Source organism: Columba livia, chromosome Z (genome assembly GCF_036013475.1).
Source record: "Columba livia isolate bColLiv1 breed racing homer chromosome Z, bColLiv1.pat.W.v2, whole genome shotgun sequence".
Classification (NCBI taxonomy): Eukaryota; Metazoa; Chordata; class Aves; order Columbiformes; family Columbidae; genus Columba; species Columba livia.
The window spans coordinates 19,151,128-19,177,571 of NC_088642.1; the positions used below are offsets into that span (position 1 = coordinate 19,151,128).

Sequence of the window (26,444 nt, forward strand, 5' to 3'; positions counted from 1 at the left end):
CTTCATCATGTGATCTCTGCCTTTTATAACCTCCTCAGGTACACAAGTTTTCTAAGATTCATACCCTCTACAATATAACCACTTAGACATCCTCCTGATGCAGAAGAAAATTTGACTTATAACATTTAAAAGACACCAATGGCCCTAATCCCTTGCCTAATCTCTTTCTGAAAGTACTTATGTCTCACTTTATTAATGTTCCATGCCATAAGTAGTCACAACTTAAATTCCAAGAGGGAAAAACACTTTTTCCTGTGTATTTATTTGCTCCTTTATCTTTGTGTCTCATCTTTCATATTGTAAGAAATAGGGAATAATCATTCCCAACTTCCCCCCTAGCCTCTTCCTTTTTTTTTTTTTTTTTTTTTTTTAAACAAGGTACCATGGTCCATATCCCTGATCATCCTTCCTGTCCTTTGTATAATTTCAGGAGCCAGAGTCTAAGCTATAATTATCACAGATCTGCTGATGCACTGCAGCAAAGACAAAATATATTCCCTCACTTAGACTAAGTGTAGTGCAGGGGAAACATGTTCAGAGTAGAAAATAGTTCATAATACGGAAGATAAACAAAAGACATTGGGAGGCATTCTTAAGTTCAGTGCTTTGTTAATGTTATGTTACTAAGACAAAAATTCTTATTTTATACATGTAAACACAAAACTATTATACGCTGTACAAATTTCATCCTGATACATGGTGCTTTCATTTACTCCTTAGATAACTGTAGCCTCAGCCTCCCTACACTAAAATTAATAGAAAATGTTCCCTTTTCCCAGGTCTGGTGGAGGACTCTCCAGCTACTTAAAGACTTTCCTCTTACCCTCAGTCCTTAAAAGTACACCCTTCTTACACTGAAAAAAAGCAAGACTTAATGCATCTAGCAACCAAAAAAAACGTTCACAGCAGGATTCTGATTTGTAGATGTCAAAGAATCCTGTTATTAACTTTGACCTTCAATTTTTCTTATCAAAAACAGAGAATGAAAGTTGGTACTGAAGTCCACATACTTTAGTTTAATCAAGATTAAGATAATGTCCAGAACTATAGAGATATTGATCTAGACATATTAGAAACAAGTAATGAGGTTTGGAAAAAAAAGGTTTCATTCTGTTATAAAGAACAAACACAAATTCTTCATGAGCAGTTTATTTGCTTATTTTCCCAGCTAAAGCTAGTCCAGAATTTAGTCAGGACAAATATGAAGATGAGATTTTAAGACTGATTTGAACACAGCATGACAACACTGAAACTAGGCTTGTCATGAAAGAGATGTTCTATTTAGATCCATTTAAAGTGAAAAGCAAGTATTTGGTATGAAAGGGAAGAACATCAAAGCAACCAAGTTAAATGCAATATTAAAACCAGACATACGCTAAGAGCAGAACTGCAGATGAACATGTTAAGATAAACAAGTGTACTTAGTCTGATGAAACAACAAAGAAAAATACTTAAAACTACCATTACAATAAATCTCTACTATCATCCTAAGTGATACTGTCTCACTGTAATATTCTCTATTACTCTATTCACTGTTGTCTTTTCTATTTTACCTAAATCCTTAGGGCTGAGGATGACTTTTTTCATTTATTTTGCTACAGGACTCAGCATTAAGTAGTCTGATCACTAACTGAAGCTGACAGGTACCCAAACTACACAAATAAATTAGAAAGCCTGGAGCTCTACTGTAATAATTTGGTCAGCAGAAGAAATGTGAATAAGAACTTGAGACAGAAATATTTAAACCAACATTATTTAAGTGGAAATGTCAGGCTAGGAAACATGAGATCAAAAACAACCTATGTGACCTTAGTTCTGTGAATGCAATATAATAATGCATTATATTTCCTACAATAACACCATCTCATTTTGCACACAGAATAGATATACAAAAATGGAGCTAAGAATGTGCTGGCAACGAACAAGATGATCTATTTCAAACCTCAACTATTTAACCATTGAGTCACATTCTTGTAATGAAGGAGGTTAAGAAGAATAAAGTACCTATCACCTCCATGAACTTTAAACAGCAGAAATATGAAGCATGAAACATTATGTTTACGGAAATGTAAAAATACCGTGCAATAACTGAAGGTACCTTCAAAGTTAGAAAAGTTTAAAACCTCCAGTTTTGCAACATGTCAAAATAGCAGATTCATAAAAATTGAAGTAATTTCTCATAGTATTATTGTTCTAGTAGTATTATTGTTCAAAACTCAAACATAACAACAAGATTATGAACTTTAAACCATTACATAAACATGCAAAAAAAACAAGTAATTTTGAGAAGAGAAAAATGGTACAGTACCTGACTAACTCTATTGACTTCCTCTTCTTCTTCTTCAGCTTCTTCCCCAAAGGAAAGCAGATTAAAATTCCTTTAAGAGAGAAAACACATTTGTAGAATAGAATAATAGACTTATAGAATAATTTTGGTTGAAATAGACCCTCAAGATCATCAAGTCCAACTATAATCTAACTCTGGCACTAAACCATGTCTCTAAAAATCTCACCCACCCATCTTTTAAACACCTCCAGGGATGGTGACTCCACCGCTTCCCTGGGCAGCCTGTTCCAGTGCCTGACAACCCTTTCCAGGAAGAAATTTTTCCTCATGCTACTTTCCAGCCACTGTTCCCCAAGCCTGTAGCGCTGCCTGGGGTTGTTGTGATCCAAGCACAGGACCCGGCACTTGGCTTTGTTGAACCTCATAAACTGGCCTCACCCCATCAATCCAGCTGGTTCAGATCTCTCTGTAGACCCCTCCCGCCTTCTAGCAGATCAACACTCCCACCCAACTTGGTGTCATCTGCAAACTTACTAAGGCTGCACTTGAACCCCGTGTCCAGATCATTGATAAAGATATTAAACAGAACTGGCCCCAATATTGAGCCCTGGACAACACCACTCGTGACCGGCCGCCAACTGGATTTGATGCCATTCACTGCAACTCTTTGGGCCGTAGTAAAACTTGAAGTATGATTTTACTAACAGTCAATAAACTTCAAGCCTGCTACTTTCATATTCTATGCATTCTTTTAAAAATACTTTTTGCCCTGCTAAATGTACAAACTTCAAACAACTGTAATGTGTTGTTTTGCAATAAACCACTAATATTCAGAGATGCTCTATTCCTGAGACAGAACAATCAGAATAGTAAAGCATCACTTAGAAAATGGTAAGATGGAATTTAAGCATTCTGCCTTGATTAATTTTCACAGACTCTTAAATGCTGACAACTCTGAAAACAGAAAAAAAAATATTAAAAATGCAACATCTCTAACAGAGCAACACTCAAGTAACAAACTGTATTTTCAAGATATGATGGCTCAAAAAGGCATCAAATGTACATGCATTCAGAGAATGTAATTAAGACAAATAACCATATATAAGAATTTTTCAAAACTATTTCTTTACATTCTTTTGGAACCACTCAGTCACAATATGTTGTGTTTCTGTCCAACAGAACTGAAAGCATACACAGTTTAGACTTCCTATTACTGTTCAATGCATGTTTATAACTGCAAAATTTCATTCAGAAATGGAAATTTCCTATGCCAAAATGTTTTGCTGAGTATTTTAGTGGAAGAAAAGTGGTAGGTGATAAGTTCAAAAACTTCATGGAACTGAACCGTGACCAAGTTACTAGTACAGGTTAACTTCAGTGTTAGCTCAGTCACAAAGGAGTGATTACATACTCTTGCCCAAGGGAAAGGCTTAAACTGGCTTTTACCTCTCTTTTGCAACAAACTATCAGCATGCATGTACAGCTCAGCTGATACAAAGTATCAGAGCAACTAGATTTGTACAACCCTTTCAGGATCAGTGAAGTGGGTTAGCCAAGAACATGGCTCTCCATGTTGTGGTAAAGCCTTGTATCTCAAAAGCAGAAACAGAAAATTACCAAGCTGCAAATTAAAGGTGAAAGTAAAATAATCACCACTCATATTGCATATATTTACTTTGTGCCTTTTACTTTGGACTTTTTAGTTTCTTCTTCTGGTTTGTCCTTCTTGAGCTTTCTATTTGGTCTTGGAACAATGTCATCAAAAGGATTAAACAAAACCTATTAAAAAAAGTAACATTTTAGACAAAACTTTCATAAGCACTTTGTTAGAATTAAATTATTTAATATTTTAAAACAATATATAAAAGGACATGCCAAGTTGTCGTACTACAGCACAGTTGTCTGAACACTACCAAAGAGAAAATTTTAAAATCTCAAATTTCAAGCCAGAATATACTCACCTCACTGCTTCTTATTTTGTGTGGACTGAGAGGTCTCTCTTCCTTGTCAACTTCTACTTCAGCCAGGCGCAACATGTTATATATTGTATCCCCTGTAACCTGTCAAATTTATAAAGAAGTTTGAAAGGCCTTGCCTATAACTTTTGTTAATTATTACACAAAATACAAAGCAATTATTACACAAAGAATTTTGAAAATACTAATTATATAGGAGATACTGTAAGCATGTAATACGTTTAACAGAGAGCAAGTATAATGTATAAAGTTTGGGTTTTTTTAAATTTAAGAGCAAAGACTGAAGGAATGCAGGTAGCTAAACATCTACTTTTGGGAGCATACGCAAGGGAAGATGTCAAATTCTCACCATGAACTGTGAAACAGGAAAACAAAACACATAGTGAAATTAAAAAATAGTTGATTTACTTTCTTTCAAGTGAATCATGAAAGTGCTAAATTCATCTTATATTTTACAAATGTAAATGATTCTTGTTGAATAATTAGAATTTACAAATAGAATTTTTCTCTATTTTACTAGTATTGGATGAACTGATTAATAAGACAGAGCCAAAATAATATTAGTAAGAGATGATCCAAAGGAAGCACAAAAATAGAATTTAGAAGAATAACAACAGGAAAGAAGATAATTACAGTAACAACCCATAGAAACATTTCTACCAGCTATGGGATACAAACAGAATGGAAACAGCTTTGAAAGCAGTTGAATAAATTTCAAATGTTCACAGCAGCAAAAAACACTAAAACAGCCTTTGAATACAGAGAAACTTTTAATAGCTTCTGCCAAACTCAAACTGGGACTCTAGTCTGTGCAACACACCTTTCCAAAGATTGTGTGCTTGTTATTAAGTTCATCTGCACGACCCAAAGTAAAGAAAAATTGACTCCCGTTATCATGGGGCCCAGCATTTGCCATAGCAACAAGTCCTCTTCGATTAAATCGCAGTCGTGAGTGGAACTCATCCTGGCAAAGACAGAAGAGAAAAGAACACAAATTACGTATGTAACTATTTTTTGCCCTTCTTTGGCTACCGTTCAATTATATCAATATGCACACACAGAAAATACGCTGGTTTTTTTTTTTTCTAAATTCAGGTAGTAATAAAACCAAAGTATTTTGAAACTTAATGTGACAATTTATATAAAAGCTTCTGTTCTGAGCAGATAATATTATTTTTAGTCAATGTTTTTTCTTGTTAGTTCATATAATAATGCAAATGAGTGAACAACCTTCTTTCAAAAGAAACCATAAACACATAGCGAACAGCAAAAGAAAAAAAACCCTAGAAACTACTATATCAATAAAAGAAAGAAACATGATTTAATAATAACTCTGTCTGACAAGTTCTGTCTTGTTAACTTTCACTTTTTTCAACCATTGCCTAATAATCAATTGTTGTTAAATATTTTTGTTGGAATTTATTATCCCCCAATATTAAAAAAAATAACAAAGCATTTCAAAAAGTAACTCAATTTCATACATTTCTTGTAAAACTATCATTCTTGTTAACCACTGTATTTAGGGGAAAAATTCTAATTCATGTAAAATAACTGGAAGCTCAATAACAGACTGCAACTGTACAGTATTGCAAAAATCCATAGGAAGTACATTTTCTGGACCATAAAAAGACAGAATAGGACCACTTTCAAAGTAAGGTGAAAGTGTTGAGAAATATATTAATACCACGGTAGTAACACAATTCTCAAGACGACAATATTGAGCTACCACTGACTTAAAGCAGTGATGCTAGTAAATATTGGAAATGTTAGTTCTGTTCTCTGGTCAGGTACTAAACACTCCAGCAAACTTCATGTTTGTGTTACATGCATGAGTCTACTCTAGCATCTCAGAGACAGAAGGCCCAGATACACACTATGCAGCTCCAGTCACAAGTTAAAGGTGCTTACTTCATCTGAAATAAAACCATCAAATAGAACAGAATGCAACTGTTCTTCATGTGTAGCTTCCATCAGGAACTAAGCCTCATGGTTGAAGATGAGCCATGCCAGTATCAATACCAATGAACACATAAACGATATTCAGACACCTTTGCTAAAGAAGATACAATGTGCGTAAACAATGCATATTTCTCAGATACCTTTCTCTCAGATACATTTCTGTATCTGAATTTGCCACATATCAACATCTACTCATCATTCTTTCCCATTCCTATTTTAACTTGTGAAGTTCATGCTAGTCAGGTTATATGTTTACCATAAAATCAGAACAACCAGATTCAAGAACTCTCAATCCAAAAAGGTATACTCAAAAATACTGAAGCAACAAGTGAAAGCAATTACTGTAATTATGTAAAATGTTATATTCTTAAGAAAATGTTCGCTTCTTCACAACCTAACACAGTAGGAAGAACAACTGATACACAACAAATGGAAATTAATGCATAAGATATACAGACATATACCTTGAACGGAGCTCCATAGATCGAATCTCCACCTGATCCAGTACCAGTGGGATCACCTCCTTGCACTATAAAGCCAGGCACTACTCTGTGAAATATTGTGTTATTATAATACTCTGGGGAAAAAAAAAAAAAAAAAAGGATATTGAATATATGTGAGTGGTTTCAAAATTGAGCTTCCATATAGATTATGCATAGATGTCCAGGGACTGAAGTTCCAGAAAACAAGTACTGGATTCTGCTATTGCCACTGGGTTCCCTCCTCTTCCACTGTCTTCCTCAGTGTGACCGTATGTCATCTGCAAAGTATTGCTGATGACATTTATGAAAAAAAAAAAAACAACAAAGGTGTCATACCTTGCTGCTACAAAAGACACTGCACATCACTTACAAGATAAAATTGACGAGTTACTTTCTTTCCAGGTTTTCAGTGTTATCACTGGGATGATACTACCAATGTGCCTCATTGTAAAATGAGAGCTAAAACTACCATGCTCTGTACCAGCCAACATCTCATATCATTAACCATATCCATACACCAAATGATTAGCATTTTCATTCACCAGTATGGAATACGGATGTCACCCTTTTCACCACCTATGCTGCACTCAAACCGATCATTTTCACAGAATGAGACATGTGGTACCTTTTGTTGCCTAAGTTGTTATCTTTTATTTATCGATCACATAAGGGTTGTAAGATCACAACAAAATAAAAGGAATGAAAATTTAATTTCACTTGACATATATTTCCAATTGATAAAAAAAAAAAAAATCTCCAGCATGCTTCAAGACAAAGCAGGATGTGCAAATATTGCAGCCTAGCTACATATATTCATATATGGTTATACTCTAGAGTACTCACAAGAGAAATAACTAAAATTTTTTATGCAAAGTATAGGATCCTACACAGCAGCCAGATAAATACAGAATAAAAATAAAGCTCAGTTCTTTAACACTGAGGATAACACTGAACTCTAAGGACTTACCGAGGGCTAAGAAACTGATTTATCATGGCAAAAAATCTCCACATCTCCAGATTAGGTGTAAGATATGGAACAGGCTGGATCTGTGCTGGAGGCACAAATCCTAGACTGCTATTTTTCCTTAATAGAGGAAGGCTAAAAGAACTCTTAACTGCTTTATAAATGCACAGCTGGGAATACAGCAGCAGCTAGAAAACACATAGAGACACCAGGTCCTTCACAAATTCTTGTTACCGTTTTACCAACAGAGAGCTTCTCATTCTTGTACCCACTGCAAAGAGCATTGCAGAGCTTCCATCAACAAAAAAACTATAGCAAATGAAACATGAGAAACACACACACACACAAAAAGGAAGTAAAAATGCTGATACAGAAATGAGAATTTTGGAGGTTGTCCAATACGGTATCATTGCCATTTCATACATACGTTAAAGCAGCAGTTATACTTTGTAAACACTTGCTGAAAATAAGCCTTCCCAAAGCCTCTAACATACAACTCTTCAGATATACATAATCTATTTTTTTTCCACTGGGTTGCTTAATAACCTTAAAAAACACTGTCTGAATGTCAGTTAATATTTACTAAACATAAATAAATTCATTAACATATTGAAGTTAAAACATAGTTATAACCTCTATTTTACAGAAAAAGCACAAAGATAACAACATTGAATATAAAATAATTTTAACAACCCCTATCCCATTCAGTCATTACCTTCCATACAAAGCTGGATGAAATTTCGACATGCTTTTGGTGCTTCTTTTGACCATAATTCTATATCTATATCTCCTGCTGTTGTCCTCAACAAAACCTATAAAAATAGAGATAAATACATCATTAGTTTTATTGTAACTTTGTCACTGTGCAAACAATATCTTTGCTAAGTTAAACCAGTGCTTCTGAACTCATTGCATTACTAACAGTAGTAGACATTCAAATGTGCCAGGTAGCTACTGTTAGTCCCAGACAGTATTGCCAGCTCTTAAGATACAGTTCTGAATTGATACATATAACAAGGCTTTGAGGCCAATAAGCTGTGGTACCTGACACATGAGAGAAACCTAGATATCCTTTATTGCTTCAATAATGAAGCAACATAGAAAACAAAATTATGCCTTAAATCTCCAAAGGCATTATACCTCTCTCATGAGCAAGACCATTAAATTAAATGAAAGATCATCTTAAAATTAAGAACTTAGGATACAGTCAAGAACAGAGGAAATTAAACACTTCAAGGACTGCTCTGTGTCATGTACCCACACAGCACACATCGTGCTTTGCCTCAGGTTACATCTTCAAGAGCTGTACCACCTCAAACTAATCAAACCAGCACCACAACACGGATACCACCGCCATCACCACACGCTTGTCCTCCTCACCTGTCCCCACCCCTGCAACACACAATTCCTTCACACCCCCCAACACCATCCAAAAGCAACCCTTGTGCACACCGGGACCCCCATCCCCGTCTCCTCGCAGAGTGCGCAATCCACGCGCCCGAACGGCCCCGCGCCCCACGCACCACACACCCGTCCCAGCAACAGCTTCCCGCCCGCAGCCCCCTCACTGCGGGGCAGCGCAGCTCCCTTACTCCCGCCGGCCTGGCCTCGCCCACGGCAGCCCCTGCCCCCGGCGAGCCCCACCTTGCCGTTGGTGGGGGGCTCCTGGATGTAGATGTTGCTCATGGCGGGGAAAAGCGAGTCCCAGCAGGGGACCAACCATCCAGGCCCGACAGTCGGTTACGCTTCGCCTGTAACGCTGCCTACCCCTCCGAACCTCCCGCCATCTTGGACGCACCTACGCCGCCCAGGGAGGTGGGGAGGTGGCTGCCCAAGCCAGGAAGAAGGACGAAGGGATGAGTCCCCGTTTGAAGTCTCTACGGGAGTCACTGAGTGACAAATTCCTTTCAGAAAGACCTGAAGCCTTCTCCAGACATCTGCAGCCCCTCCCCGTGACTCCCGCCCGGAATTGAGGTCCCCCGTCCTCCCTGTGAGAGGTACGGTCCAAGAGTGCTCCGGGCAAAGCCTTCCGGCGGGGAGAGACGCCACTGCGAGTCCAGGCCTGGACGGCGGGGACGGTGGCGGGAGGTGCGATGGCGCTGCCGGGTAAGGGGCTCCCAGCCAGGTTTGCCGGGACGGAAGTCTCAATAGCTGGCTGGGCCCACGGCTGGCATGCTGGAAAGGGGAAATAAGCGGCGGGCCGATGGAAAATTACGCGGGAAGGTGGCAGGACCGCGCGTGCAGCGAGAAATGGGGCGGGCGCATTTCCCTGAGGCCGCCGGGGCTGCCGTGGAGAAACGTTGCTCCGGTCGGCACAGCCGGTGTTCTAAACCAGCCGGTGCTCTAAAACAGGGGGTGTTCTAAACCAGGCGGCGTTGCGGTAGCGTGAGGGAGGCCGGGAAGTGGGCTGAAGGGGCTGAGCGCAGCCATGCACTCGCTTCCTTCTAGGCCTCTGGGGCCTCCCCCCGCGTTTCGGGTGGATGGTGACCAAGTGCTACGTTCCTGTCGCCTGTTAGTATACGCCACCTTCTGTAAAGTTAGATCCGAAGAGTGGTGGTTGTTCTTAGACTTGGTTTTCCTTGCCGTTTTTTGTTCTGGATTGTTTGTGTCCCACTAGATAATTGCTTAAGTAGACCTGCTGAGAAGGGTGGTGAGACAGGACAAGCAGGAACACCTGCTCTATTTGCAAGGGATTTAGATGTATGTTAGACAAACATATAGCCATTACTTCATCATTTTTTCTTGGTCCTGAGACGTGAGGAGTGTTTGGCTGAGAACAACTGAACAAGTCTGAGCTTTGGTAAGCTTCCTCTTAAGAAAAGAGAAGACCTTAATAAGTTTGTGCCCATTCTAGAGGGAGTTCTTGAGGAAGATACCTCACGTTTGTGTTTGAAGGTTTCTAAAGCTTTTTTTTGCAACCTTGTGCTCCACTGAGGGAATGAGGCCCTTAGTGATGGTTGCTGTTGTCAGTTGTTAATTTTCTTCAGGATTAATACCTGCTAAGAAGACAGTGAGAAAAGGAGGCTTCTAGCAATTTGTTTGCTTTTAATCATCTAAAACTTCATCTAGTCTAAAACCCTGCTTCTAACATAATTATTTAGAGCCAAAAATAATAATAAAATTTCAATCTCAGGAATTTGGTGGGAGTATTTGGTGACAATATTCTTGTCATCTGCCTGGTGTTTCTGTTGGAAATCCTGACAAATGCCCCCTGCACATATTATGGAAGATGTTGTAGGGTGCACATGGCAATACTGACCTCCCTTGAGCGGAGTACCAAGCCTTTCTTTACCTACAGGTCAGTTACCCAGTAGAGCTGAAGTTTACTGAGAAAGCTGAGATAAAGTAGGTAGCTTGGGTGATGTTGCTTTCTAGTTCATAGGTGTAGTTAAGAAGCAGTTGCTGTTTTGAGTATTTCTTTGACATGACATTGCAAGGTACAGGTATACTTTTGTTTCTTGACATTTCCTTCCATGTTCCTTACCTCCTTGACTCTTCTGGATTTCCCTCAAAAGATAGCCATAAAACATGCACCTAAACACTGCTGAGTTTATAGACCCTGAAGATGATATGTAATACTAAGGTTTTTTTCTACATGGCAGAAAACCATGTGTTATAATGGAATGTATGTATTGTTATCGCTTAGCCTTCCAGTACTCTTCATAGCATAGACCAGTAAGTTGTCCAAGTTTTCAAGTTAGTTTTCCAACCTGGGGTTTGAAGCTTTCTCTCTTATTTTGTGTAAAATTTTCTGAAGGCAGTGCTTGTCTCAGTTTTACTAATGCTACTAATAAGAATAGAGAAAATAATACAAATTATACAAAACCAATCTTGAAAGTCTCAGCAACTGCAGAGCCAGCACCCGAAGTCCTGGATTGGACTCTGCAGCCAGCCGGAGCTGGATTCAGTCTCTCACTAGGCCTCAGTTCGCAGGGACGACTAGCAAGGTCCTCTCCTAATGTCGACCATAAGGAAAAGGGACGAGATCCTCCTGATCTCCCACTTTTATAGGAAGTATTCAAGTGAATGGAATGTTATATGCAGTTGGTCAGTTTCTTGGTAACTTGTTTCTTGTCTCCCCTCTCGCCAGATGTCCATCTGTGCTTATCAATAAGTTTGCATTCCATTGTTATGTTTACCAGAACATGTATCTGGTTCTCCAGGAAAATGCAGCTAATATGAAAGCTTTAGGACAGGCAAATTCACTAAAAGAGAAACTTGGTTTTTTAACAAAACCAGGACAGGCACCTGTTTATTTTGGAAATTCAGTTGTGACTTTCATTGCACATAGGCTCAGAAGATAAAAATAAGTCCGATCTGGTTTTGAGGATGGGTCTCTGGGGTTTCTCTTTTTCAGAGTCATGTCCTATTTTGTCTGTTTAACTTAACTGTGGGCTCAGATGGGAAAATTGCACACTTTCTGTAACTGAAGTTTGTACTGTTCTGATCCTCTATCCTGCATAGCATCTACACACTTTTCTGTTACTCTTTTAACTTTAATTCACATTTACTTTCTTGCACCCATTAATTCTTTGTATTTGGTGCCATGTTGCCTGAATTCAGAATCACTTAGCGATTTGTTTATCTTTTTAAAAAAAAATTTCTATCTGTCTTTTGCCAGTTTTCAGGAGTGATTATTTATCTCTTTTTTTTAGTTGCCTTTTTAAGACAAGTCTTGCAACTAAAATGTAAATTACTTCAGAGTTTCCATTGAGTGTATGTTAACATCCACACATTACTATAATTTATAAGTACACTTGTTGTGGATCACTGGAATGTCACATAGCTACTACTGTGTTCATACTGTAACTAAAGAAATGCATAAGCTTTCAGAGAAGTTGAATAATTATTAAAATTATAACGGAAAGGTCATAATAAATCAAGTGAGGATTTGGCAATAAGTTATGTAAAACTAAATGATCCGTAGCCGTTTATACTAGCCAAATTTGTTCTGATAAATTGCTGCACAGAAAAGTGACCTTAGAAATGCACTGGTTTGCTTTTCTTTATGTTTTTTTAGGAGATTTTAGTGTATTTAGTATCCGGAGAAGTGATAACTCCTGTCTGCATGTTGACTTTGTTAAGCCAGATTTAAAAGAAACTTTAGAGTTCTGCTTAGCAACATCAAATTGATGAAATTTTCTCTTTCAGGTGGAAATAAGGATAATATCAGAGCAGGATGCAAGAAGTGTGGCTACCGTAAGTCTGTAGTTTAGCATTCCTGTGTAATCTGAATTACAAACCAGAAATTACAAACCATGTTTTGAATTCATTTTATTTCAACAGGTGTATTCAGCACAAGGTTTCTAATTCTGGTCATGATTATTGAGATCTGAAAACTGAAAATACTAGCCAAGTAGTAGCTTGTGTTCTGATTGTTAAAAATTATTTCTCACAAGCAAATAAGTTTCTTCTGTTTCACTAGAGGGAGACAAAGGGCAATATAACATGCTGGTTTTAAATATTTCACTTCATGTTCTTAGGTAATTTCTTCAGGAAGTATCTGAGACCATTAAAAAATAGACGGTAAAGGTTGGACAAAATCTTTAACAAAAATAAGAGAGATGTCATAAATTACTATTTAATGGAATAACATTGTGCAGCCTGTCAAAATTGAGGCACTTTCAGAGTAAGTCTTCTCCCTCCTCATTCACAGATTGCCACTTCTCAAAACTGAGTAATAATAAAATGGATGTCCTTTAGTTTCTGATAATTTTTGGTAAATTGTATTTTTTCTTTCTGAATATTTGTTTTGTTCAGCTGGTCATCTGACATTTGAATGCCGAAACTTCCTCCGAGTAGATCCTCAAAGAGATATTGTTTTAGATGTCAGCAGCACTAGCAGTGAAGACAGTGAGGAAGAAGAACTACAGAGATTGCAAGCCATGCGTGAAAAAAAGAGTAAGGTTTTTATGTTTTTCTTGAAGAATAAATTGGATAATGGTCTTCTGAAGTACTAGAACTCTCATTTTATCCTTTTTGATAAGAACTATGAGTTCTTTTAGGCTGTGCTTTGAAAGTACTATACTTCATGTGTTCAGTCTTCAAAGACTTAATATACCCACATCCCTTTTTATTATTATTAATTCTCGTCATTGGAATTGAATAATGTACCGATTTAGAACATCTCAAAAAGCACTCCTAAATGCAAAAGATTATAAGACTTTTTCTAAGAAGCTGCTTAGGAGAAAGTGATGTGGATGTTTTGAGTTAATCTTTTAATTATGGTATGTAGTTTAAACATCTTAAAGTTGATAGTAACTCTTTAATGACAAATATGACAGCTGAATTTTTCTCCAGTTACTAAGTAGTGTTTTGACTGGAACAGCTAGTAAATTGAATTTAAACATTCATATTTGGAGGAGTACTGCTCTCTGTTTGGAAGGTCTGAGCATCAACCGTTTGTCAGAGAGAGAATAGATGGATTATTTAGCCGATACTTGAGTTCATTTGAATTTGAACTCCAAAGAGGCTGTTCCCTTAAGCGAGAAGGGGAGGTTGTTCAACTATAGTATGTTTTAAATGAATCAATGTTCTTCCCCTCTGGCCCTTGAAACATCATGTTTTGTTCTGTTGCTCCCACATTCCAGACTCGACTTTCAGGTCCCACTAAAGACACTGTTTAGGAAGGAGAAGGCATAGATAGAACCCTGTAATTTGCTGGAACACTTCAAAAGAAGTGGATAGTCTGCTTGTCAGGAGTGCTGAACAACAGTCCTGTCTCGGAACAAGTGTATGCAACAGACCTTTCTTGGAACAAGTCTCTTTGGAAAAACTTGTTCCCACTTATTGTGTAATTTTGAATGTAAAGGGCTTTTTTGGCCCTCAACTGATTGAAGATGGATATTTGCAGCAAAAACAGCTGTTTACTTGATCTTGTAATAACCCTCTGTTATATGTTCTTCCTCAAACTGGCTGCTGTGTGTACTGTAAGGAGATATGTATCCTTAACTGTCAATAATCTAGGCAGGATTTTGCCATTTTCAAATGGCCTTGTCTTCTCAAGATTTTTGCTCTGTTTGCACTTAGATTTTTGTACCGTTTTCTTAATACTGAGTGTTTTTTCACACATTCTTGTTCATGGTTTTTAGTTGCTCCAAAAGTAATTTTGTTTTTGTAACTCATATTGAGTTTTTTCAAATTTTGCTCCAGAACTTAAAGACCGGTAATTATTATTTGTGGTAGCAATGGAATAATTATGCTAGCAGTCAGACTTGATGGAACGTTATTTATATGATAGAAATAAGATGAAAGCTCAAAAACAGCTATCTGTTTTAAGGATGAATTGTAAAGCAAGTATTTTCCTGTTAGCTGACATTGTAATCTGTATACATGTAGTGGATTTGGATATTAAAGAATTCAAAAATACTTCTTGAACTGGTATAGAAAAGTCTTAAGGTCAGAAGTTTCATCCAGTGTGATAAAAATATTGCTTGTAAGTGAAATGTGAAGATACTATACAATCCTATACAGTGCTAGGGCAGGAACCAAGCAGGACCAGATGAGGGATGACTGCCAATTTTTGTAGACAATATGTTGACAGTTAACTCAGATTTATCTTAGTTATAGCATAGCTATTTGTGAAGTGTGAAATGAGGGTGTGTGAAAGTAATTCAAATAAGCCTGAGGGAATTTTTTTTTTTTTGGTAGGTTCTAGTTAAATGACCTGTTTTCAGACTTGGGTAAGTATTTTAAAATATGGAAGTACAGATAGGAAAACCTAAAGCTGATGTGAACATATAGGAAAAGTCATAACTTTTTTGCTTCTTTTTATGGGCCTTCATTCTTAGTGCTTGGATCAAAGTGATGAGAATGTAAGGTGTATAAAAAGCTTTGCTACTCTGCAAAATATTTGTAAAATTACTATACTAGACCACAATTTGGAGAAAGGAAAAGAAAAACTTGTAATGAGAATTTTGTTGTAATTTTGCATTGCTATTGAAGCCTTTCTTTTAATGCTGATGAAGACAAGTGTTTTTTAAACTGTAACTTTTTATCCATAGATTTAAATGAGGAGGAGGAGAAAAAGAAACAAAAAAGGAAAAGCAAAGAAAAAACAAAATTAAAGCGACAAAGGAAAAGGTAACTATCACACACCCATTTTAATTTTGAATCAGCTGCAGAAATCTTTCTGATGGTTAGGTTGTTTCTCAGAAAACATTGCTTCTTTTGATGCAACTTCGTTTGCAAGTACATCTTTGGTTTGAAAGCTTCTTGTTTTCCAGTGAGAATTTGTTTGTTCTTTGAGTAAAGGTGAAGCCACAGGTTTTTTGCTGTGGAGTTAGGATCGTGGAAGCCTAGAAGGCACTAGCAAGCTGGGGTTCTGCAAGTCTGGGAAAGCAATTGCTCCTTCAGACTATTCAACACTAGGCAAGATGTAGTGGGAAAAGAACAAAGAGTAAGGAGGGTTATGATTTTAAAATCATAGCTTAGCTCACTTAGAGAAGCCTCCCAGCAGTTCAGAGGCACTAAGATTCCCTGTGTGTACACTGGCACATGTGCACGCACGCACATGTACACACACGCACTCTGAATAACATGTAACTATCAGAAGGAAAACTTCCGTAGTTTTACTTAGCATGTGCTGAGTTTTAATGTTCCTGTTACTGTAGAAGCCTAAAAACATGTTACTCCAATTTCAAAAAAAAATGTCATAATACCCAAATTTATTGTGAATCTGAGTTTTGGCCTCCTGACTGATTTGTTTCTAATTCTTTGAGACTATGGGCTGGTTAATCACAAGGACTGTTGATGAGACAATATCCCAGGAACTGCACTAAGAGCTAGGAAATGTATAATGTATTCAGAAGCCATAGTAAGATGTTTTTCAGAAATAAAGAAGCAGAATTTAGCACTGGTTGTATTGGCGTTTTTCCCCTTCCTTATTTATACAGTGTAGCTCTGACTTACACTTATGGAGGTAGTAGAAAAGGATCAGTCTGCTGGCTGTAGTCTTTATGTGCAAGTAATTAATAGTTAACCATGTAAACAGCAGCACAAAACTGCCCTTTTGAGTTTAATAATCATTACTTTTATTGTCATCTTAATTCTTGTATATATGTAATCACTCATTGGTGCTGGTTAGAAACCAATATTACCAGCTGCAAGAGGATCCAAATTTTTGACATCCATTTCTCTTAAATTTTTGCGCGAGAGAGATACGTTATGTCTGAAGGCATTGCTGTAGCATTGTTGTTGACTATGTGAGATTTTAAAAGCTGGAAGCTCTATCTTGCTGTCATACTTTCAGTTTTCTGTTGATCTGTATAGAATCATAGAATGGTTTGGGTTGGAAGGGACCTTAAAGATCATCTAGTTCCAACCCCTCTGTCATGGGCAGGGATACCTTCCACTAGCTCAGGTTGTTCAAAGCCCTGTCCAGTGTGGCCTTGAACACTTCCAGGGATGGGACATCCACCGCTTCTCTGGGCAGTCTGTACCTGTGCCTCACAACCCTCATGGTGAAGATTTTCTTCCTTATATCTAATCTAAATCCACCCTCTTTCAGTTTAAAGCCATCATCTCTTGCCCTAATACTACATGACCTTGTAAAAAGTTCCCCTTCAGCTTTCTTGTGGGTTCTCTTTAGGTACTGGAAGGCTGCTGTAAGGTCTCCCCAAAGCCTTCTTTTCTCCAGCCTAAACAACCCGAACACTCTCAGCCTTTCCTCATAGGAGAGGTGTTCCATCCCTCTGATCATCTTCATGACCCTCCTCTGACCCCTCTCCAACAGGTCCATGCTTCCTTATTTGGGGGCTCCAGAGTTAGGTGCAGGACTCCAGCTGCATTCTCATTAGGATGTAGTGGAGGAGAATCACCTCCCTCAACCCACTGGCCCTGCTTCTTTTGATGCAGCCCAAGATACAGTTGGCATTCTGGGCTGCAAGCGCAAATTGTCGGCTCATGTTGAGCTTCTCATCAAACATCAGCCCCACATCCTTCTCATCAGCACTGCTCTTAATCCATTCTCCACCCAGACTGTATTTGTGCTTGGGTTTGCCCCAACTCCTATGCAGGCAGTTTTGCTTGACCTTGTTGAACTTCATGAGGTTCACAGAGGCTCACCTCTTGAGGCTGTTAAGGTCCTCCGGATGGCATCTCTTCCCTCCAGCATGTCGACCACACCACACAGCTTCATGCCATCAGCAGACCACTGAGGGTGCACTTGATCCCACTGTCCACATGCCAACAAAGATATTAAAACAGTGCTGGTCCCAATGTGGACCCCTGAGGAACTCCACTCATCACTGGTCTCCACGTGGAGATCAACCTGTTGACTGCAACTCTTTGAGTGTGACCATCCTTGTCCATCAAGTGGTCTGTCCATTAATTCCATGTTTCTCAAATTTAGAGACAAGGATGTCGTGCGGGACAGTGTCAAATGCTTTGCACATGTCCAGGCAGATGACGCCAGTTGCTCTTCTCTTATCCACCAACACTGTAACCCTGCTAGACTGGTCAGGCATGGTTGCCCTTAGTGAAGCCATGTTAGCTGTGACCAGTCACCTTCTTATTTTCCATGTGCCTTGGCGTAGTTTCCAGGAGGCTCTGCTCCATGATCTTGGTGACAACAGAGGTGAGACTGACTGGCCTGCAGTTCCCCAGGTCTTCCTTTTTTCTCTTTTTAAAAATGGGGGCTATGTTTCCTCTTTCCTAGTCAGTGGGAGCTTTACTGGACTGCAACAACTTCTCATATATGTCTTCTCTTAATCTTTTTCCTTATTGAAGGCTGAAAAACACACAACTTTCCTATTCCGTTGTTAATTAATCTGTATTATAAACATACTGCTTTTCTGGCACAGTAGTCTAATTGTCATTCTGTTGAACATGGAGACTAAGAAATTATAAGCTTGTAGATGCTAATGTGTGATTCTGTTAGCAATCAGGACACATAACCACGGGCGTAGTTATATGCAGTGCTTTATTTCAGCGCTGGGAAACCAGGGGTTGGCACCCAAAGCTGGCTTCGCTGGTCAGTTTAAGTTACACAGTATTTATACAGTCCATTCACATACATGTTCATATATTCATTAAGATACGTAACGGTTACTCAGCATTGATTGCAACATCGATTGCAACATCTTGGAACTATTTTGATCATGTGCAGTGTCCTCTGGTGGTCTTTCAGGGGGTCCTCAGGATGAAGTAAGTAGTCTTCATCACTTCTGTCCCTTTCACCTTTGGGTACTGCACAGGCGTACTACTTCTATAGCTAGATAACTGCTGACTTGCTCAACCTCCGGAGATACTGCATGTACTTCTCCTCACTCTATGCGTATTTAGGCTAAGATAAAAGCTAGGTTGTTAAGAGAAGAGTATACTCGAACATGGATATGCTTGAACATCCTTTCAGGGACAGTTTACAAAACTGATTCATCCTTTCAGGAACATTTTGTAAAACTGGTTCTGTTACTAACAATTCTACTCCAAATTCAATTTATGACATTGTATAAATACTGAAATTACACCCCCCCCCATTATTCTTGTGGCATTTCCCTTTAATTGCATATCAACCTGTATCTTTTTTCTTTTACTAGATCTTCCTCATCAACTGCATCTGAAGAGTATGGGCCAAAGTCAAAAAAACAAAAATCACACAAAAAAGAAAGAAAAAAGGAAAAGAAGAATAAATGTAAGAAAGGAAAACATCATAAAAAGGAGAAAAAGAAGAGACGAAAGGAAAAAAGTTCATCGTCTGATAGTTCAGACAGTTCTAGTAGTGACTGAGATGCTGGCCTGTTCTGTTCACTTCTGCAGAGGGGATGATTTTACTTTCATGTCAAATTTATTTATGCTTTGCAATGCTCTTGTTTGAAAATGAGATATATATATATTTTTAAGAAATCTATTTGCATGTATCTGTGCTTCAAATTATTAAATGGACCTTTTGGGAAAAAGTCTGCTCTTCTATTTCAAGCTTATTAGTGCTAAACCATGTGAGTTTAATTAGTTCTTCACACTTAATCTTAGTTCAGTTGTTATTAGTTGTGTTTGGAATCCTTTACACTAGGATACCATAAACTTCAGGTTGCAAGGCTTTGTGTAGAAATATTTGGACTTAAATGTGCTTAGTTTCAGAATGGTTGATGCTCCATCCATGCTTATCAATAAGTTTGCATTCCATTGCTGTGTTTACCAAAACATGTATCTGGTTCTCCAGGAAAATGCAGCTAATATGAAAGCTTTAGCTGACAGGCAAATTCACTGAAAGAGAAACTTGTTTTTTGACAAAACCAGGACAAATGTGAAGGGATGTCAGTGCAAACAAGGACTGTTATTCCCTGTCAGCTTATCACAGTTATAGGATGAAATGCCTAATTTCAGAAAGATTAAAATAATGCATGTGATTAGTATATGGGGAGAGATGAAGAAAAGAAATGAAGGCAAGAGCATGGCTAATGGTTAGAATAGTGAAGAGTCAACAACCTCCACACACCTCACAATAAGCTCTGAAATGCAAATCAACTTTGTCAACAGGCATAGATACTTAGTGTTTCCATCAGTCTTTCCCAGATAGCAAAAGAAAAATGTGCATATCTGTAATCCACCTACTAGCTGGGAACAGACTCTACTGTATAGGGTTTTTCAAAAACCCTGGCTGTCCATACAGACTGGGGGATGAGAGGTTGGAAAGCAGCCCCATGGAGAAGGATCTGGGGATTCTGTTCGACAGCAAGTTGACCATGAGCCAACAGTGTGTCCTGGCAGCCAAGAGGGCAACTGTGTCCTGGGTGCATCCACACAGCATTGCCAGCTGGGCAGGGGGGCGATTGTCCCGCTCTGCTCTGCACTGGTGCGGCCTCACCTGGAGCACTGTGTGCAAGTCTGGGTGCCAAAGGATAAAAAGGATACAAAGCTACTGGAGAGTGTCCAGAAGAGGGCTAGGAAGTTGGTGAAGGGTTTGGAGAGGAAGCTGTATGAGGAGTGGCTAAAGTCACCTGGTTTGCTTAGCCTGGAGAAGAGGAGACTGAGACCTCATCGCGGCTATAGCTTCCTCACAAGTGGAGAAGGAGGAGGGGCAGGCACCGAACTTTTCTCTTTAGTGACTAGTGACAGAACCCGAGGGAATGGCGGGAAGATGTGCCAGGGGAGGTTTAGGCTGGACATTAGGAAAAGGTTCTTCCCCCAGAGGGTGCTGGAGCACTGGAACAGGTTCCCTAGGGAGGTGTCACAGCCCCAAGTGATCAAGAAGAGGCTAGACAACATCCTCAAACACATGGTGTGAACTGTGGGGTTGTCACGTGTCATAGAGACAGGAGCTGGACTTGACGATCCTTGTGGGTCCCTTCCAACTCAGGAAATTCTATGATTCTGTGAAAAAGACAGACGCAATTTCAAAGCAGGACCCGGTTTCAAAGCCGTATATTTCACAGTGGCAACATGTCACAATTACATAAAAAATTACGAACTGTAAAGTTACCAAGTTTTAGTAACTTTTTTTATAACTGCTTTATGTTCTCTCCATTCATGAGTGGTGCATGGTTGCAAAGATACAGTGTTTTCAAAATGGGTCCATCTTTTTGAAACACCCTGTAAAATGCACCAAATGCTGGATTCACCGAATCAAAGCTGATTAAAGCTATTATTTTACAAATATCTAAAGGAAATACACATTCACAGCATAAAAATTACAGCTTCACCATTCTCTGCAGCATGTGAAACACCATGGAAAACCCTTCATTCTCTTTCATGATGTAGAGTGTATGTACTTTTTTAGAAACCTGGAGTAATGGAAAGCTATTTTCAGCACAATCAAATAAGTTGGTTCAACGTATTTTAACTGAATTTGAAAACAATGCAACAATCTGCATTCTACAAAGAGCATTGCAAAGTTCCATGCTTAGTAGTTTTCATGGTTGTTGAGCATTGATAAGGATCATGGCTGAAAACATTGTGATTAGTTCAGCCGGAAGAAGACACATTCAGAGCAGGGGGAGCTGCGATCTGCACATCAATGACGAGCTAATGAGCCACGGATCAGGCTGGCTGACCGACAGGAGATGGAGGATGTGCTGGAGGGCACATAGCCCCATCTCCTGATATGCCCAGACTGGCAAACAAAGGGGAAAAGTTGAGACCCTTTATCATGTCCCAGGGCTTGTCAAAACTTGCTGATCTTTTGCAATCACCATTTCCCCCTGGATTTCTGCATGACACAAAGCGAGACCCCTCAACGTGGCCCAGGACTTGTCCAGACTTGTCCCTCTTTCGCAATCACCACTTCTGCCCCCCCCAGACTTTCCTCTACTCTGGAAGCTATAAAAAGCTCACCCTAAAACAGCATGGGAGGGAATAACAGTCTCATCTAAGGGCCTGTCGAGTCTCATCGAGGGAACACCAGCTTCACCAGGGCCTACCAGTCTTCACGGGGGGAATACCATTCTCATCGAACACCAGCTCGGCCTCACCAAGACAATATCAGCACCCGGAGGATCCCCACTCTGAACCAGACATTGGAGGATGCTGCGCTCCTGACCCCAGCATCCTCGCCGTGGAACAATAATGAGGATGAATTTAGGCAATAAAGAAGAATACGAGCTGAAGTGGTGGTAGCAGGAAATAAGCAATTGCAGAAGAGGTACAAGAATGAAGAAACCAAAGGGATTAGAGAAATGCAAATACAAGGATGGAAAATATACAAGCAGTCTAAACCAACAATTACCCAGTACAGTAGAATCTGCTCCTGTCAAGAATAATATGTATTTTTATGTTAAAAAATGATAAATTATTTGAGAAAGAAGATCAGAGGGAAATATTTGTCTAGAAAGACAAATATGCTCCTGAAATTCTGTAGTTTAAATACAGTTTAAAAACAGTAATAAAGGAGAACATTCTGTTAGAGAAGCAGACTATTAGGAAAGAGTTAACTTAAACTAATTTAAGCTGTGCTCCGTGCTTGTAGTGTTTATTTCAAATTCCTACTGGTTACTCACTTTCTTCTGAGTCATTTGTCCTGTTACAGAAAGTTCAGCAAAGTCCACAACAAACACAGCTGTTTCTTCAGCCAAACTAAGTGTGAAAATTTTTTCAGACTTATGAACCTAATGGAAACTATTTTAGTAGTAGAGGTAACCAATATTTTAAATGAACAAAATTTTGGTGCACTAGTTTGCAGGAAGAGTTAGAGTCAGTTCACAAAGAGCCTTAACTGATCCTGGACTGTATACATTCCAAAGGACAACACCAAGGAATACTTTGCAGCTGTTACATCCCTCCTGTTTATCTGTCTTTATCACGCTTTTCACTATGTTACTGTTTAGCCCTAGGCAGCACCTAAATCAGTAGACAGCTGCTCTCTCACACCTTTCCTTCCCCCAGGGGGAAGGAAGACAAAAGGAGGAAAGACTAGTGAGTTGAACTGGAAACACATTTAACAGAGCAATAATGAAAGAAGAGTGATACAAAGCAATATGTCACCGCTGGAATGCACGCTGCCAGCAATGAACACCAGAGGCAGTGAGTCCAGTTAGAGATCAACAGCAGGACATAGGGAAGCCGTGGGACTGGAAGCCCTCATGGACCACAATTATCCGCTTATGGATGCATGACATTCATGATGTGGAATACTTTGTTGATCAACCTGGATGTCAGGCTAAGGTGCAGTCTTGTTAAGTTTCCTCCTAGAAGCTATCTTCCACCTGCAGCTGGAGAGTGGAAAAGCCCTTTTTTCCCTTTGGCAATAGCCAAGATATCAGTGAGTTCTTACATTCTTCTCCTACCAAATCCCAAACACTGGAAAGCTGCTGGAAGAAAACATTAACTTTATTCCAGGGACTATCTTGTTGTTCTTGAACTAAATCCAAAACAAAAGAGCATGCTACCTACTGAGAAGAAACTTGTCTAACTGCATGGAAAATTACCTTGATTCAGCTCACCCAGCACACACTTTAATCTCTCTTTTCTTCCATTTGCAGGGAAAGCAGCTGACCCGTATAAGTCTGAAAAGTATGCATTTTCCTTGGTTTGGAAGTTAATTTTTCTTCTTAAGAAAAAAGATTTAGCTATTTTTTTTTCTTTTTCATTTTACGTTAACAAACATTAATACTGAAATATTACAGAAAAAAACGGTTCAGCAATACAACAACAAACCCCTCACACCATGTAAGAAATGTGGGCATATGGTATATGAAATTCGCTGCACAGCCTTCAGTATTCCACTCTATGTTTTGAAAGGAGTGGGTTAATCTCTTGACTTGGGGTTATGCAAGGGAGCCTGGGTATATTTACACTTCTAAATGCCTGGATTTTTACAACATTTCAAGAATTAAGTGATGTAACCATTGCAGAGAAAATAAACCGATTTTAAAGACAACAGCAAGCCTCCGATAGTGGACACTACTAATGAGCTGTCTCAGATAGGATTAAGATAATGTGTAACAGAAACCTTTAAAAAATTGTAAGAAATTCAGATGCTGGTAGGTGTTTCACAGACCTCAGAAGCATCTGGGCATTATCTTAAAAACTTTCTTAATAGGACACGACTCAAGAATTTTCTTTCTGTATTTAGACAACCAGTACATGATGGTTTACTATAGACAGGCTAACTTGCCAAACAATTTCTACAGGATGGTTAAGTTTCCCTTTGAGATTCTTCCTCTATTCAGATCAGCTCTCTTCTGAGGTATTGAAATTAAAGAAGTTCCTGTGTTATGAAGCCCAGCTCAGAATAAAAAAAAGTAAGGAAGATGAGGAAAATTAAGTTGTCTTTCTAAGATACTAAATTGCTTGTGCCAGGGACTAGGAATGTGAGGTACTGGAAGGATGAAAGATTGGGATCTAACAAAAAAAAGTCTTCTTGTGGATTTGTACGAATGAGAACTTCAATAGTTCTTTCAAATAAGAAAAAGCAGGCTCTTAATCCTTTGAAAAACATCATTTTTTTTAGATATATAACCTTGACTTCCTTAAGGAAATCTCATCTGTTACATTTAAATTCTACAAATTTGCTTTCCAAACCATTCCAAATTCTCAAGTGTTCTGAATCTTAAATAATGCTCTCTTTCTAGAACATCTGTCAGATCGGTTCCATGGGCAATTGCTGTTGCTGCTGTTACTGCGTCTTCTTCTCACTGAAAGAGATTAATGCTTTGAATCTGGAAAAAGGCAGCCAAAAGAATGTTGCTCTTGGAATCAGCAACTTTCTCTCCCTCCTCCCCATCCCAGCTTCAGAAGCTTTATTACTTTTCTTCTAAGTTGCAGCACACAAGAGATTAAAAAGCCTCTTTTCAGGCTGACAGTACAAATTATTTCTTTAATTTTTCTCAGATGTCTAAAAAATAAATTTCCAAGTTAATGCAGACAATGCAGGAACTAAGTAAATAAAAGGGAGAAAAGGCAGAGAGGAATAAAAGTTTATCTTCCATTGTGAAATGAGTATATGTTTAGACTGCTTTTCATTTGATGGCTAAAAATGAATAAGCTATTCCTAATGAGAGTGAAAAAAAGATCAAACACTTGATACTATTAAACTAAAGGATGCTTTTTCTCTTTTATGGATGCTTTAATCAGTTCTTTTGTATTCCTTCCTTCCTTCTTTCCTCCTTCCCTTCCTCCCTCCCTTACTTCCCTTTCCCCCCAGTATTGGCAGACATCTAACTTAATAAAGGCTCACCTGTTTACACTGATTTAAACTGAATGTAGTTGTTGTTTGTCTTGATTGTTTTTCTAGCAACCCTGATGTAAGGTACACAGGGCATGCAACATGCTTATAAACATTTTCCAATTTTCAGCTCTGTCTCCCTTGAGGAAAAGAACTGAGCAGGAATACTCATCAAGTACCTCTGGGAACTTCTTCCTCTACTCTGGGATGCAGCATTCAAGATTTTTTATTTTTCTTGTTTCTTTTCCATTGAAAATTAACCCACAGCTCTCAAATTATTTGTGAACACTTTTCTAACTGGACTTTACAATCAGGATGCAAATGACTAAATGATTTTTTTAATGTGGTACAGCTCTTCCTCATTACTCCCGAGAACCTGGATTTTCAGGTGGGACCAGGTTCTGCCTCTGTCTATTCTTGGTTATGTAAAGAGCCACCCCTCACTGCTGGTAGGTGCAGATAGCACCCCATGGGACAACCTGACCAGAACAATTTTGTCCTGCTACAAAGCTGAATGTGTGCCACAGTATTTACCTTTCTTCTTGCGCACAGTAACTAAGAGAGGACTCAGATCCTTCTCTGCATCAGCTTCCACATATTTCTCAGGGATTTTGTTATAAAAATCTACAGTATTTTTAATGGAGAGTAGATAAACATCTCCAAGAATTCAGGGTAACCATTTAACTCCTATATAGGAATGATATTTCATGCCTGCTCCACAGCGCACCAGTGTCTGACTCAGCATTGTATCACTTGTCCCAGTGTACAAGCAGTTGGTTTTCTTCCTTATGAACAAATTGCTGAATGCTTCTGTTTCCCATCTGCTGAATTATCGATTCCAGAAGGCAGTAACAAAAGCACAGTGCTGCATTCTCTGTCCTTTGGGCCTGCACAGATAACATGTTTGCAGTGTGGGTGTACAGTGGCCTCAGGGAGCTGGGCAACCTCCTGTCCACAGGAGACTCAGGATTCTGCTACACAAATCCATTTAGCTGAAGGGATCAGGTTTTCAGCCTGGTTTTCAGTAAGTCTCCCTGCCCCTCTGCAGCCTTGCAACCATTCTAGACTGCCTTTCATAGCTGATCTTTGATGACTTTTCTGACCTTCTAAAAGGGCCTAGGATGGTTTTTTTCTCCAAAGATATGTTCCTTTGCTCAAGAAAGTCTGTATTTCAGTG

At 38.9% G+C, this 26,444-nt stretch overlaps 2 protein-coding genes across 2 annotated transcripts in view; one reads left to right on the forward strand and one right to left on the reverse strand.

Annotated features, from left to right (window-relative positions):
• Positions 1 to 9,546, reverse strand: part of CWC27 (CWC27 spliceosome associated cyclophilin) — a 103,476-nt gene extending 93,930 nt beyond the window's left edge. Inside the window, exons 1-7 of the mRNA XM_005505968.3 lie at positions 9,313 to 9,546; positions 8,384 to 8,480; positions 6,687 to 6,799; positions 5,084 to 5,227; positions 4,249 to 4,347; positions 3,963 to 4,066; positions 2,309 to 2,378 (exon numbers count right to left, since the gene is read on the reverse strand). Of these exons, the coding sequence (XP_005506025.1) occupies positions 2,309 to 2,378; positions 3,963 to 4,066; positions 4,249 to 4,347; positions 5,084 to 5,227; positions 6,687 to 6,799; positions 8,384 to 8,480; positions 9,313 to 9,354 (669 nt within the window). The 5' untranslated portion in view covers positions 9,355 to 9,546. The remainder of the gene's footprint in view (positions 1 to 2,308; positions 2,379 to 3,962; positions 4,067 to 4,248; positions 4,348 to 5,083; positions 5,228 to 6,686; positions 6,800 to 8,383; positions 8,481 to 9,312) is intronic.
• A 25-nt stretch (positions 9,547 to 9,571) lies between these two features.
• SREK1IP1 (SREK1 interacting protein 1) lies at positions 9,572 to 19,565 on the forward strand. Its single transcript, XM_065047484.1, has 5 exons — positions 9,572 to 9,774; positions 12,820 to 12,867; positions 13,429 to 13,569; positions 15,672 to 15,750; positions 19,206 to 19,565. The coding sequence occupies exons 1-5, from the start codon at positions 9,762 to 9,764 to the stop codon at positions 19,393 to 19,395; spliced, it is 471 nt and encodes a 156-aa protein (XP_064903556.1). The 5' UTR covers positions 9,572 to 9,761; the 3' UTR covers positions 19,396 to 19,565.
• Positions 19,566 to 26,444: the final 6,879 nt, after the last annotated feature.

Bases quoted from the DNA above. Each gene is read 5' to 3' on its own strand.
- SREK1IP1 (XM_065047484.1), top strand. The intron at 13,570-15,671 runs GTAAGGTTTTTA...TTTTATCCATAG, and splicing joins AGCCATGCGTGAAAAAAAGA to ATTTAAATGAGGAGGAGGAG. The intron at 15,751-19,205 runs GTAACTATCACA...TTCTTTTACTAG, and splicing joins TTAAAGCGACAAAGGAAAAG to ATCTTCCTCATCAACTGCAT.